Source organism: Apium graveolens, chromosome 2 (assembly GCF_009905375.1).
Source record: "Apium graveolens cultivar Ventura chromosome 2, ASM990537v1, whole genome shotgun sequence".
Classification (NCBI taxonomy): domain Eukaryota; kingdom Viridiplantae; phylum Streptophyta; class Magnoliopsida; order Apiales; family Apiaceae; genus Apium; species Apium graveolens.
The window spans coordinates 320,212,541-320,226,265 of record NC_133648.1 but is presented as its reverse complement, the minus strand read 5'-3'; the positions used below and the strand labels follow the sequence as shown (position 1 = coordinate 320,226,265).

Here is a 13,725-nt window from a genome sequence, read left to right as displayed (position 1 = left end):
ATGGAACTCGGTTTCCGAATAATCCTCGTAGGGGGTAGTACACGAGGTATGGAGCAAAAATTGAGTCAACCCGTTTTTTGGATATGTTTTCATAATTTGTCCCTATGGATTTATGAAATTGCATTCTCGTCCATTCGGAATCGTCCAGAAGTGAATCGGAGCTGAAATGAATAAACTCGGTTTCCGAATAATCCTCGTAGGGGGTAGTACACGAGGTATGGAGCAAAATCTGAGGCGGCCCGTTTTTGGATATCTTTTCATAATTTTTCCCTATGGATTTATGAAATTGTATTCGCGTCCATTTGGGGTCGTCTGGAAGTGAATCGAAGCTCAAACGAATGGAACTCGATTTCCGAATAATCCTCGTAGGGGGTCGTACACGAGGTATGGAGCAAAAATTGAGGCGGCCGCTCTTTTGGATTTCTTTTCATAATTTGTGCTTATAGATTTATGAAATTACATTCGCGTCCATTCGGGGTCGTACGGAAGTGAATCGTAGCTAAAACGAATGGAACTCGGTTTCCGAATAATCCTCGTAGGGGGTAGTACACGAGGTATGGAGCAAAAATTGAGTCGGCCCGTTTTTTGGATATCTTTTCATAATTTGTTCCTATGGATTTATGAAATTGCATTCTCGTCCATTCCGGATCGTCCGGAAGTGAATCGGAGCGGAAACGAATGAACTCGGTTTCCAAATAATCCTCATAGGGGATAGTACACGAGGTATGGAGCAAAAAGTGTGATCGTCCGGAAGTGAATCGGAGCGGAAGTGAATCAGAGCTCAAACGAATGAACTCGATTTCTGAATAATCCTCGTAAGGGGTAGTACACGAGGTATGGAGCAAAAATTGAGGCGGCCGCTTTTTTGGATTTCTCTTCATAATTTGTCCTTATAGATTTATGAAATTGCATTCGCGTCCATTCGGGGTCGTCCGGAAGTGAATTGGAGCTGAAACGAATGGAACTCGATTTTCGAATAATCCTCGTAGGGGGTAGTACACGAGGTATGGAGCAAAAATTGAGGCGGCCGCTTTTTTGGATTTCTCTTCATAATTTGTCCCTATGGATTTATGAAATTACATTCTCGTCCATTCGGGATCGTCCGGAAGTGAATCGGAGCTGAAACGAATGAACTCGGTTTCCGAATAATCCTCGTAGGGGGTAGTACACGAGGTATGGAGAAAAAATTGAGTCGACCCGTTTTTTGGATATCTTTTCATAATTTGTCCCTATGGATTTATGAAATTGTATTCGCGTCCATTCGGGGTCGTCTAGAAAATAATCGGAGCTAAAACGAATGGAACTCGATTTCCAAATAATCCTCGTAGGGTGTTGTACACGAGGTATGAAACAAAAATTGAGGCGGCCGCTTTTTTGGATTTCTTTTCATAATTTGTCCCTATGGATTTATAAAATTGCATTCGCGTCCATTCGAGATCGTCCAGAAGTGAATCGGAGCTAAAACGAATGAAACTCGGTTTCTGAATAATCCTCATAGGGGGTAGTACACGAGGTATTGAGCAAAAATTGAGGCGGCCGCTTTTTTGGATTTCTTTTCATAATTTTTCCCTGTGAATTTATGAAATTGCATTCGCGTCCATTCGGGATCGTCCGGAAGTGAATCGGAGCTGAAACGAATCAACTCGGTTTCCGAATAATCCTCGTAGGGGGTAGTACACGAGGTATGGAGCAAAAATTGAGCCAGCCGCTTTTTTGGATTTCTTTTCATAATTTGTCCTTATGGATTTATGAAATTGCATTCGCGTCTATTCGGGGTCGTCCGGAAGTGAATCGGAGATGAAACGAATGAACTCAGTTTCCGAATAATCCTCGTAGGGGGTAGTACACGAGATATGGAGCAAAAATTGAGGCAGCCGCTTTTTTGGATATTTTTCATAAATTGTCCTTATTGATTTATAAAATTGCATTCGCGTCCATTCGGGATCGTCCGGAAATGAATCGGAGCTGAAACATATGGAACTCGGTTTCCGAATAATACTCGTAGGGGGTAGTACACGAGGTATGGAGTAAAAATGGATTTCTTTTCATAATTTGTCCTTATAGATTTATGAAATTACATTCACGTCCATTCGGGGTCTTCCGGAAGTGAATCGGAGCTGAAACGAATGGAACTCGGTTTCCGAATAATCCTCGTAGGGGGTAGTACACGAGGTTTGAAACAAAAATTGAGGCGACCCGTTTTTTGGATATCTTTTAATAATTTCTCCTTATGGATTTATGAAATTGCATTCGCTTCCATTCGGGGTCGTCCAGAAATGTATCGGATCTAAAACGAATGGAACTCGATTTCCGAATAATCCTCGTAGGGGTAGTACACGAGGTATGGAGCAAAAATTGAGGCGACCCGTTTTTTGGATATCTTTTCATAATTTGTCCCTATGGATTTATGAAATTGCATTCGCGTCCATTCGGGGTCGTATAGAAAAGAATCGGAGCTAAAACGAATGGAACTCGATTTCCAAATAATCCTCGTAGGGTGTGGTACACGAGGTATGGAGCAAAAATTGAGGCGGCCGCTTTTTTGGATTTCTTTTCATAATTTGTCCCTATGGATTTATGAAATTGCATTCGTTTCTATTCGGGGTCGTCTGGAAGTGAATCGGAGATGAAACGAATGGAACTCGATTTCCGAATAATCCTCGTAGGGGTAGTACACGAGGTATGGAGAAAAAATTGAGGCGGCCGTTTTTTTGGATTTCTTTTCATAATTTTTCCTTATGGATTTATGAAATTGCATTTGCGTCCATTCGGGATCGTCCGGAAATGAATCGGAGCTGAAACGAATGGAACTCGGTTTCCGAATAATACTCGTAGGGGGTAGTACACGAGGTATGGAGTAAAAATGGATTTCTTTTCATAATTTGTCCTTATGGATTTATGAAATTGCATTCGCGTCCATTCGGGGTCTTCCGGAAGTGAATCGGAGTTGAAAGGAATGGAACTCGGTTTCCGAATAATCCTCGTAAGGGTAGTTCACGAGGTATGGAGTAAAAATTGAGGCAGCCCGTTTTTTGGATATCTTTTAATAATTTGTCCCTATGGATTTATGAAATTGCATTCGCATCCATTCGGGGTCGTCCAGAAGTGAATCGGAGCTAAAACGAATGGAACTCGATTTCCGAATAATCCTCGTAGGGTGTAGTACACGAGGTATGGAGCAAAAATTGAGGCGGCCGCGTTTTTGGATTTCTTTTCATAATTTGTCCCTATGGATTTATAAAATTGCATTCGCGTCCATTCGAGATCGTCCGGAAGTGAATCGGAGCTGAAACGAATGAAACTCGGTTTCTGAATAATCCTCATAGGGGGTAGTACACGAGGTATGGAGCAAAAATTGAGACGGCCGCTTTTTTGGATTTCTTTTCATAAATTTTCCCAGTGGATTTATGAAATTGCATTCGCGTCCATTCGGGATCGTCCGGAAGTGAATCGGAGCTGAAACGAATGGAACTCGGTTTCCGAATAATCCTCGTAGGGGATAGTACACGAGGTATGGAGCAAAAATTGAGGCGGCCGCTTTTTTGGATTTCTTTTCATAATTTGTCCTTATGGATTTAGGAAATTGCATTCGCGTCTATTCGGGGTCGTCCGGAAGTGAATCGGAGCTGAAACGAATGGAACTCCGTTTCCGAATAATCCTCGTAGGGGTAGTACACGAGGTATGGAGCAAAAATTGAGGCGGCCCGTTTTTTTATATCTTTTCATAATTTGTCCCTATGGATTTATGAAATTGCATTCGCGTCCATTCGGGGTCGTCTAGAAGTGAATCGGAGCTCAAACGAATGGAACTCGATTTCCGAATAATCCTTGTAGGGTGTAGTACACGAGATATGGAGCAAAAATTGAGGCGGCCGCTTTTTTGGATTTCTTTTCATAATTTGTCCCTATGGATTTATGAAATTGCATTTGCGTTCATTTGAGTTCGTCCGGAAGTGAATCGGAGCTGACACGAATGAAACTCGGTTTCTGAATAATCCTCATAGAAGGTAGTACACGAGGTATGGAGCAAAAATTGAGGCGACCGTTTTTTTGGATATCTTTTCATAATATGTCCCTATGGATTTATGAAATTGTATTCGCGTCCATTCAGGGTCGTCCGTAAGTGAATCAGAGCTGAAACGAATGAAATTCGGTTTCCGAATAATCCTCGTAGGGGGTAGAATGGCGCAATAATTTTACAATCATAAAAATATGTGACTCACACGAATTTTATCACTAAATATTTTTCTTTTAAAAAATAATTAAAGACATAATATTCATGCATGCATCACATGATATTCGAACAACAAATATATTTAATTGCAGGAAAAATTAAATAAAAATTCAGAAGACTTATCTTTGTATTTTGCCGAGCATTTGGGCTGAAGCGGAAGGCAAGTCATTGTTTTTCTATTCTCCGATGGGGACTCCACTTAATTTTCCAATTTCCAGCAGAGTTTGGCTCCGTTTTTTTTTGCTTTGATTTCACTTTGTCCACGTAAATCATCCGTTGGCCTTGTGATGACTTCATTCTTCTACCGCTGAGTCCTATTTTTTTACTCTGTTCTTTGTTAGCAGCCGCCGTCTTGTTCCGCTTGTACCGCCGTACCATTTTTCCAACTTTGAAAAATTAATCATGTGATTTTTTTTCACAGTCGACCCCTCGTGTCCATTACTGTAAACCCCAAACCCAATGTGTATAATTTTTTGAATATTTTATGTCCTCTACGAATAATGAAAGAGACCCTCCTTCTAGCACCAAATGTTATAGGGAGAATTTCGTATAACAGTGTTTTGGAGGTTATTGGCCGGAATAAAGATCAAGGATGGTGTTTTGAGGGAGGAGGAAGGTTGTGTATTGTGGTGGCTTAGCTTGTATATTGTCTCCTCAAGAAAGAACATGGTTTTTTTGTTATTTTTTATCAAGTGTCCACACATGTCTCATACAGTGCCTACATACTCTATTTATAGGGATCAAGGCTCACGTAGTTCTTGGGAACAAGTCACATAAGTTAGGGTTAGGGTTCTTCGACCCGTACAGCCCAAGCCCATGATAAAGTCAGACCTTCAGCCAATTAGTCACGTAAATCTCGACCGGCTCCAGACGCTTCCTACAATCTCGCGTCATAACACATATAGGGACCTGTTTAGGGCCGATGACCGAAAGCGGACATAACACACAGATGTACCAAATCTTGTTACTATGTAATTAAATCTCAACTAACATAAATTAACTTTTATGCTCTTGTTACTCACTATGTAATTAAATCTCAACTAACATAAATTAACTTCTACGCTCTGTATTTTTTTTCACTTCAATTGTTATTTATTAGTGTACATTCAAGTGTCGTACTTTTAAATAATCGATTTATATTTCGCACGAATTATGATATTTAATTTTATGCAAATAATAACTTGATACTACTTTTAATTTCGGGGCCGTTACCAACTAGTACAGTAAATATCTAAATCACCCCATAAATTATTGAACTCACGGTGTAGTTTCTGATGAACAAGATTGTAAAAACATCCCCTTGTTGTCTGTTGTCGACAACATCAAAAATGGTGGTTGTGAAGAGGGGTTATAAATAAGACAGGAATTCGAAACAGCTAGTTTCCAAGAACGACATACGTGTTTGAAACGAATAATGTCAAAACAATTCATCTTTAATATAACAGATTCCAAAATATCAGTAGGAAGGTTAGACCAATCTGGTGAACAAGAACAAAAAGGATGGAGCCTAGGAATAAGATTGACAAAAATATATAAATTTCCAGGTGTTAAAACTCTATCATATGCTTCGTAACATGATTTTTTACATTTATTTAGTTTTTGAATGAAGGTTTTGATAGCAATAACCTGTACATAAGGGCTCCTCGATCTAAAACATGATCTTCCCAATCTGAACGGACTCCGAATGGGTTTTCCTCCAGCCATTCTACCCCGTTCTCAACGTGAAGCTTGCCTTTTCCGTGAACTGCAAATTGTTCTTTCATCCTTAAAACCACCTCCTTTATGTCCGACTGAAGAAACACCTACAATCTCATGAACCCGTGAGTTTTTCTGCAATACAGTACCAGTACAAGCTAATCTAGTAATGGCTTATAGGAATGTCAAAAACTGCTGTATTGGTTAACCATGACTTTTAGGAATGTCGAATTTCCAGGAATAAACATATTGGTGGATCAACATTAAAGTGCAAAAATACAAAATCTAGCAAAGACGAAAAAATGACATGTTTTATTATGGAGCTTCACTCCAAAGTTTGTCCAATACCTTTCCATCATATGCCAGCAAATCTACTATTGCTTCAACTAATGATCTTTGCAGCAGTTGCCATCTATGTTCTGGTCTGCGAAAATCAGGAATTGGACACTACAGCAAAGATGAATCGAGTTTCAGATAGAGTGAATCTATTCTAGAAACAAAGCAGTATATAATAATAGGAAAACCCACCAGTACTGCTGAAACAAAGAACATATAATGGTTCTTATCTCATGCTGCGGAGATTAACACCAGTAATATCACTCTAGAAAGATCTTATAGCTATATATGTCAACATTTTATTTTTGCTAAATCTGTCAACAAAATGTCGGAACATGGATTGTATACGCATTACTTTGCAAACAAATTGTCAGGGCTACAAATTCTATGGTCATAAATGGCGGTGTTCCTGGAATATTATAATGAAATAGCCGTTAGTAATTATAGCATGCATGATGCATCTAACAGAGATGCAATAAAGTAATAGTGACGGCAACAGTATTGTACCTGAATTGATACTAGAACTAATTCTCCCGGATAACTGGACACAATGGACCGAAATGTAGATGTTGCATTTGTTGCAAGGAAATTTCTGCCAGAAATATATAAGAATTAAGTTAAACAAGCAGAAGGAAAATAAAGAAATAGAGATATTGTCAATAAATCTGCATTGCACTTGACAACATCAAATGAGTAGAGACATTGTCAGTGATTGGCTTTAGAGATAATTCTGCCTTTGATGATCCAAAATTATCGGTCTGTTTAACAAGTAGGGTTTAATAAGGCAGGCCAAGTTGTTCAATATACCGGTCTTTCTATAAATAGATGAACACAAACACTCACACACACACAAGGTAAAGATAAATAGGTTATTTCAAGATAGTGTATCTATAATTAAGCAGTCACAAAAATAAAAATGTAGAGCTACGAGTATGACAAATTTCCCACTGTCGCTAAATAAATAAATAAATAAATAGATAGATAAGCTTGTAAAACAAGAAGGCAAGAATCTAGTTTTTTATTCTGATAGAGAACATGTAGATCGATGAAGAGAGGTAATCCAACTTCAAGCAGCAAATGCATCACATACACATTTCTTATTCCAGATTGATGAACTGTGTTTACGCAACGGTCAACAAGCTGAAAAGGTAGTAAATATTAATATCAAATAGCGTGAAAGTTTAAAAGTGGGACAAAATATTTTATTGAAAAGGTAATACCAAAAGAATACCTTTTTATTAATATCAAGACCAAGATAATTCAAATCCTTCCTCCTTGGTGCCATTCTAAAGATAAACAACCCATTCCCTGTTAATTTTAGAAGTGGGAAAAAATCATAATAGTATAATTTTTTTGGGCAAGACATAAAATATCAACAAGCAGGAAGCATACTGTAACAGCAGAGCTGGGAAACTATCACAACTTTGTTGACTATTCTTAATTGGTATAGTCAAGCTAGGAAATAAATATCCAAACTAATTATGAAGAAATATTGATACCCCAAACTGACTCATATAGGTGTATACTCCTCAGATATCAAGAAAGATTTTTCGACAAGAAAGGCTTTAGAAGAAAGAGTATTGAGCCTTAAACTGAACCCAGTTACACCTTTCATCAAGGGCTTAGATGTCATGACTGGGTAATATGTACTACAGTAAGCTAAATTAGATACCCGATCAGTAGTGACACGGAATAGTCAATCTAATTGGCTTTATACGCTAAAAACTATCAAGAAATAGCTAGAAGGAGGAGGGGAGGTACACATTCAACGGAAAAAATAATAAACCTAAACGAAAGAGATACCTGTGTTAATTATTTATATATTACGCGCAATGGAAAAAAAATAGAGAAACAAAAATGAAGAACTACCACTGCCTATATCAACTAAAAGTGGTAGAGCTGGATCCTTATACATTGTGTCCCATTCGATCTTAAAAGGATATGCCTGCATAAAGCTATTAGTTAGGGATGTAATTTAAAATAAACCTGAAGATCCAATTTGATTAGAAACAGCCCCTTTTTTTACATTTATTTTGCATAAATCCCCACCCACAAATTCTAGTAACTTACGCTTAAGATTAGAAGTACGTATTTCTTACTCTATCTAAGGCCATGACCCCAGGAAGATTTCTGCCTCTCAGATACTCCCATATAACCGAGGGACTCTCAATCAAATAACAAGCTGGTTGTGACTGAGAGGCTACCATTACTGCTTTACATGCCACATCACCAGCAACAGTAATGTCACAGTTCTCTCTGCTCCGTGTATCAAGCATCTGTGCAAAATCATATGTTCCACTAGTATTCTGACATGATGGGTCAAATTGAACAGGACCAATCCAGAAAATTTTCTGAAATATGTACATTTTTTAGAATCAGAGGGGTTCAGAGAAAAAAAAAAGAGGAAAATACACACAGCAAAAGGAATGCTATAAATTTATAAATTTATAACCTACTGTTTGGAATGCTATAAGAGTCTTAATTGAGGAAAAATAAGAAAATTGTGATGCATAGATGAACTATCAATCAAAGCACCACTTTTGCTTTTAACATATAGATCCCGTGCGATGCACAGGTTCCCGTTAATATTTAAAATTTTTATTTATCCCGTCATATTATAATTTTAAAATATTAATATAAATATATAATAATTATAAATTTATACAGAAAAATAATAGGATAACATGTGATCGTTGTTTAGTAGGATAAGTAGACTACGTAGTAGTTTAAGAATTTAGTAGTTTAAGAATTTAGTAGTTTAGTGGTTATATAATACTATTTATTTATTTTTTAATAATAGGATAAGTTGTGTTCGTAGTTTAGTAGGATAAGCAGAGTAGCAGACTATATCTAGTAGTTTAACAATTTAGTAGTTTAGCGGATATATGACACTATTTATTTATTTAATAATAAAAATTAGGGGATAACAGTTGAAACTTGAACCAAATTATACCCCATTCCGGTTATTATAGCAGAGTATAGATGGATGTATGCAGTAAGTCTGAAAATTACAACACCAAGTATACCAGCATATAATCACTTTTAATAACACAATCAGAAAGAATCTCGTTGTATTTTGTGTCAACTGCTACACATTTGAAATTTATTAATGAGATATTTATTTTACAAGGTACAACTAGACAAGATAATCACCTCCATTATTTCGCTCAATAGAGAAACTACAAGTAGTTTATGTAGACAGAATAACAAATACTTCTATTTTAGTGTATCAAATACTTTTATTTTAGTGTATCTCTCCCCTCCATATAATACCGGCCATTAAATAGACAATAAAGAAAGACACTTGGAAAATTTTGTCAGACATCCTGCTCCTGATACAAGGAAAATGAAGAACTCCTTGTGAAGAAAAAGAAAATGCTGCAGTTTTTTTTAAAAATAAATTGTAAAGATATCTTCTACTTCTTGCAATTTTTTTTTGTTTCAGATAGAAACACAAAATTATAACTTTATTTGTGGCAACCAATTGCGTACTTTGTGGAGGGTGATATATACAAACTGATATCACAGGTCGCTACTGTCAAATTCATATTTCATTTTAACTAAATCTATACCGACTTTTGCTCCACCAGTTAGGATCTCACTTCTCGACTGAATTTCAGTTGAAAGAACTATACTCATGGCAAAATAAAATACACCCAATACATAAGGTAATTTAAGAATCTACCTTACACATAGAAAGCAAGGATGTAATTTCTTCCATTGAATTTGGCCCAACATCAACAGGTGACCAACCTAATTTTAAGTTAAATATCAGTAAAGCCCAAGATACTTCTAGACCTCAGACAATTTAAACAATGTAATAAATGAGTAAATATTAACTAAAGTACCCAACAGTGTTAAGAATTATGGTAATATATCACATGGAAGACACATTTACCATCAAGAAGCATGTTCTTATTTGGAGTTATAGACCAGATCAGATATGAAACTTGTTTGTAACTCCACATAACTGAGGGCTTTAGAGACAAAAAACCGGTTTCATAGAACTAAACAGCAACATTAATCAACAACTTCGGATGACATTAGAAAGGACTCGCTTTTTCTCTCATCTTTCTGCCCATCTCAAATAGACTCTAGTCTCTAATGGAACTTCTCATTATTCTCAATTTCCATATTTCAATCTCAAGTATACTTCTTTTAGATTCACTTCTTCAAACTGAGACTTGACATTCTTTCTAATACTTCTTATTTCAGTCATTTGACTTAATCCATGTTCAGTCTCCATCTTTTATTACAATTTCTATAAAAATGCAATATCATGCAAACAAAAAATATTGCACTTTATCATACTAATGAAAAATGCTCACAACTCTTGGATCACATATAAACACAATCACCAGGATGCCACTCCCAACTATTTCAAATTCTGTATTTTATACGAGTAATATTCTAGATTTTGTAATCTTACTGTCAGGTATACAATCGGCAGAAAATATCTCCATTTGAGAATTATCATTTCTGCACCAAAAATCCTTCGGAAGTAGAAGAGATATGCTTCTAGCTTTTGTGTACTGGATTATACCAAGAGCTTCTCTAACTGCCCTTTTCTCTACCAATTTCATTGGAACAGGCATTCCGAGGGCATTCATCAGCTGAAATGCCATATTTCCAACAAATACCAAACCATCACAGAAAGAAGCTACAGACTTCAAGGCAGCTGCTTTCTCAAAGAGATTACCTCCCCCAATCTATTTTTTTTGGCAAAGTATAAGTGAAAGAGTAAATGATAAAACTAAAGAAAAGTTTAAAATAGTACTAAAAGGACAAAATGATAAGCAAAATAAATTTTGATGTCTATAAAGGCTAGAATCATACAATGGCAACATACGGTTTTTTACTGCAACTGAAAGCCTCCTTCAGTTTACAGAGATCCGCCTCAAAGTGGAAACCAGCAATACACGAACAGCAAAAGTTAGCAACACCAACAGTTGATGCAAGAATTCTATGACACTGGGAAAATGCGTCGTTCACAAAAATATCAACCCCTAATGACAGATAATTGGAAAATTTTGAACAATTTGCACGCTCCTCTTTGAAGAGAGAAAGATTGTCGAGAAGAAGAACAGATTCTTTGTTGTGTTCCATATGAGGTTGCATGTTATCAGGGACCAATTTTACAGGGAGCACTTTAAATTGGAGAAGAAAAGAAAGATATTCTGAAAAATTGAAGAGCGGTTCAGTTATTAGACATTGCTCAAGACAGTAGTGTAAGATAATACATAGTCTGTAAAACAGATGTGAAGCAAGATGACCTCTACCAAATATACCTGCAACAAATTCTACTGTAGGAACTTCCGAATCAAATGTCACACTCCAATTACCCAGAAGAATTATTTTAGCATCAGATCTATAAAGGTATCTGATGGTGGATAGCTTACAACTCGCTGCCGAAGTATTCTGGTCTTGTTTCGCCCTTAGCAAGACATCAATTTCAATTCTAACCATGACGATTTTTGCAGAAAGATCTTCGGGGAAATCTCTGAGAGTTTGCACGCACGGTAAGATATTGAAGTTTGCTTCACCCTGTATCTTGACCTGAATTAAATGTCCACAACAGAGAAAAGAAACTTCAGTGCCAAGAGGAAAAGCTCATCTTTCAAATCTTAGTTGACATGATGTGAATATATATGATACGCAAAAGTGCAAGTCTGAATAACTCAAAGATGTTGTATCCTATATCTTTGAGATGACCAATTAATACTAAAAAATCAGCATCCCCCATATTTGATGGAATGGTAGATCTAATTTGTAAATGGAACCAGGAGTCGCCCTTAAAACAAGATTATAAAGCCATTATAGTGCAATTACCTTATCCGGAGATGAATGCAACTCAACATAATCAACCCGCTTCGTACTACTTGCTAAGGGATCAATTTAATGAATCAATTAGAAATTTAGAATCATACGAGGCAATTAACATATAAACTAAATAAGTACTGAGTACTGACTAATCAGTTTTAACAAACTCTTGGCAAAGAATAAACACCTTGACATTGTTGAGACGTAGCATGTTTTCCACGATGTAACAAGGATTGATATTGAGGCAAAATAACCGAATATTTAGTCAAACTGTGAAATCTTGCATTGGCACGAACAAGCGATCCGTGGGGTAGATCAAGAATATGAGTCATTCCTCTCGCGTCTTGTTGTCAAAAAAGAACTGTACAGAACAAATATACATATATATAATGATGGGATATCAAAATGCAGACATAAAAGAAGCCTAAAAATAGAAACGCTTCTGCTAAAATGTATGCGTTCATATTACTAGCACACAAAACATATATTAATTCAGCTACCATAAAGATATGAGTATTTAATAACATCACCTATAACATACAATTACTAAAACGAACATGATGTACACTTGGAAATTATACGAAATGATGCAGAACACAATATAGGCTAACAATAAAAAAACAAACATTCACGGAATCGAACAATAAGAATAGCTAAGTTTGGCGGATCACAGAAAATATGAATATAATTGGATCATAAACCATAAAAGAAGAGAGAATCTATAGACTCGTTGAATCAATTTTATTAGGTTCATTCAGTACTTAGCAGATTACAATACTTATAAAGGCATAAAAAATCTTAATCATATTAACTAAATAACCAACGCTCATCAACACGCTGAGGCTTTGAACTTACTTCAAACAAACACAAAATGTGCTTCTAAACTAAAACCAGCATTCTGATCAAATTAAAATTCTTATCTAAACAACTACGCCACACGCTCCACGCATTAATTAAACAAATACATCGAAATTTCCTCGATCATATACGTAAATCATTCGATGATAAATGTACAACATTCATCATCACGGAAGCTGTATAATGTATTCTATTATTAACAACAAACAAAACACCTAAACCGGTAAATTTTTCGATAAAGTCGTCGAAACTCCAGCTAAGCCAATTCTAGTTAAACGTGTTCAAACTCGAGCTCGAAATATTTATAGTTAGCTACATTTTAGTAATTTGCTTAAATTTTCATTCACACATTTCGTCGAACATATTGCAGGCACAAACAAAATAAAAAAAAAATATAATAAAATTACAACGGTGATCTATTACAGGAATTGAGAATTACCTGTCAGTAGAAGTATAGAAATCATTCAAACAATTTAAAATTATATCGATTTATAAAACGAGATTGAGTTTTGTGTATGTGAAAGTATGAGATGAAGCAGTTGATGTATTTTTTTTTATATTTTTGTTTAATTGGAATGAACTGAGAAATAAATCCGGAGTTCGATTAAGGTAAACGGTTAAACAAAATGAAATGAAGAGGTAATATGTGAATATTAAAATTTCGTCTAATAATAAGACTGTTTTAAAAATCCCCGATTCAATTAATTAATCGTCTATAAAATATTCGATTGATTCGATTTTTGATTAATCTTTATATTTTTTTTATTGAAATATATATAATT

The 13,725-nt window shown here is 36.0% G+C and overlaps 1 protein-coding gene across 3 annotated transcripts; it reads right to left on the bottom strand.

Moving 5' to 3' along the window:
* Positions 1–5,767: 5,767 nt before the first annotated feature.
* On the bottom strand, positions 5,768–13,528 carry LOC141709045 (uncharacterized). 3 transcript variants are annotated; one of them, XR_012569688.1, is made up of 15 exons: positions 13,383–13,528; positions 12,273–12,446; positions 12,095–12,147; positions 11,554–11,821; positions 11,102–11,442; positions 10,695–10,974; positions 9,951–10,018; positions 8,365–8,616; positions 8,135–8,210; positions 7,497–7,573; positions 7,356–7,405; positions 6,773–6,857; positions 6,458–6,674; positions 6,278–6,376; positions 5,997–6,036 (listed from the first exon to the last, which is right to left on the bottom strand). XR_012569688.1 is itself a non-coding variant. In XM_074512937.1 (14 exons), exons 2-14 carry the CDS (start codon positions 12,415–12,417, stop codon positions 5,827–5,829), a joined length of 2,004 nt encoding a protein of 667 aa, XP_074369038.1. In that variant the 5' UTR covers positions 12,418–12,446; positions 13,383–13,528; the 3' UTR covers positions 5,768–5,826. The 3 variants fall into 3 exon arrangements, 2 of the variants coding, with proteins under 2 accessions (XP_074369038.1, XP_074369039.1); XM_074512937.1 differs by lacking the exon at positions 6,458–6,674 and having other exon boundaries at positions 5,768–6,036; XM_074512938.1 differs by lacking the exons at positions 6,458–6,674; positions 12,095–12,147; positions 13,383–13,528 and having other exon boundaries at positions 5,768–6,036; positions 12,273–12,440.
* Between the last annotated feature and the right edge of the window lie 197 nt (positions 13,529–13,725).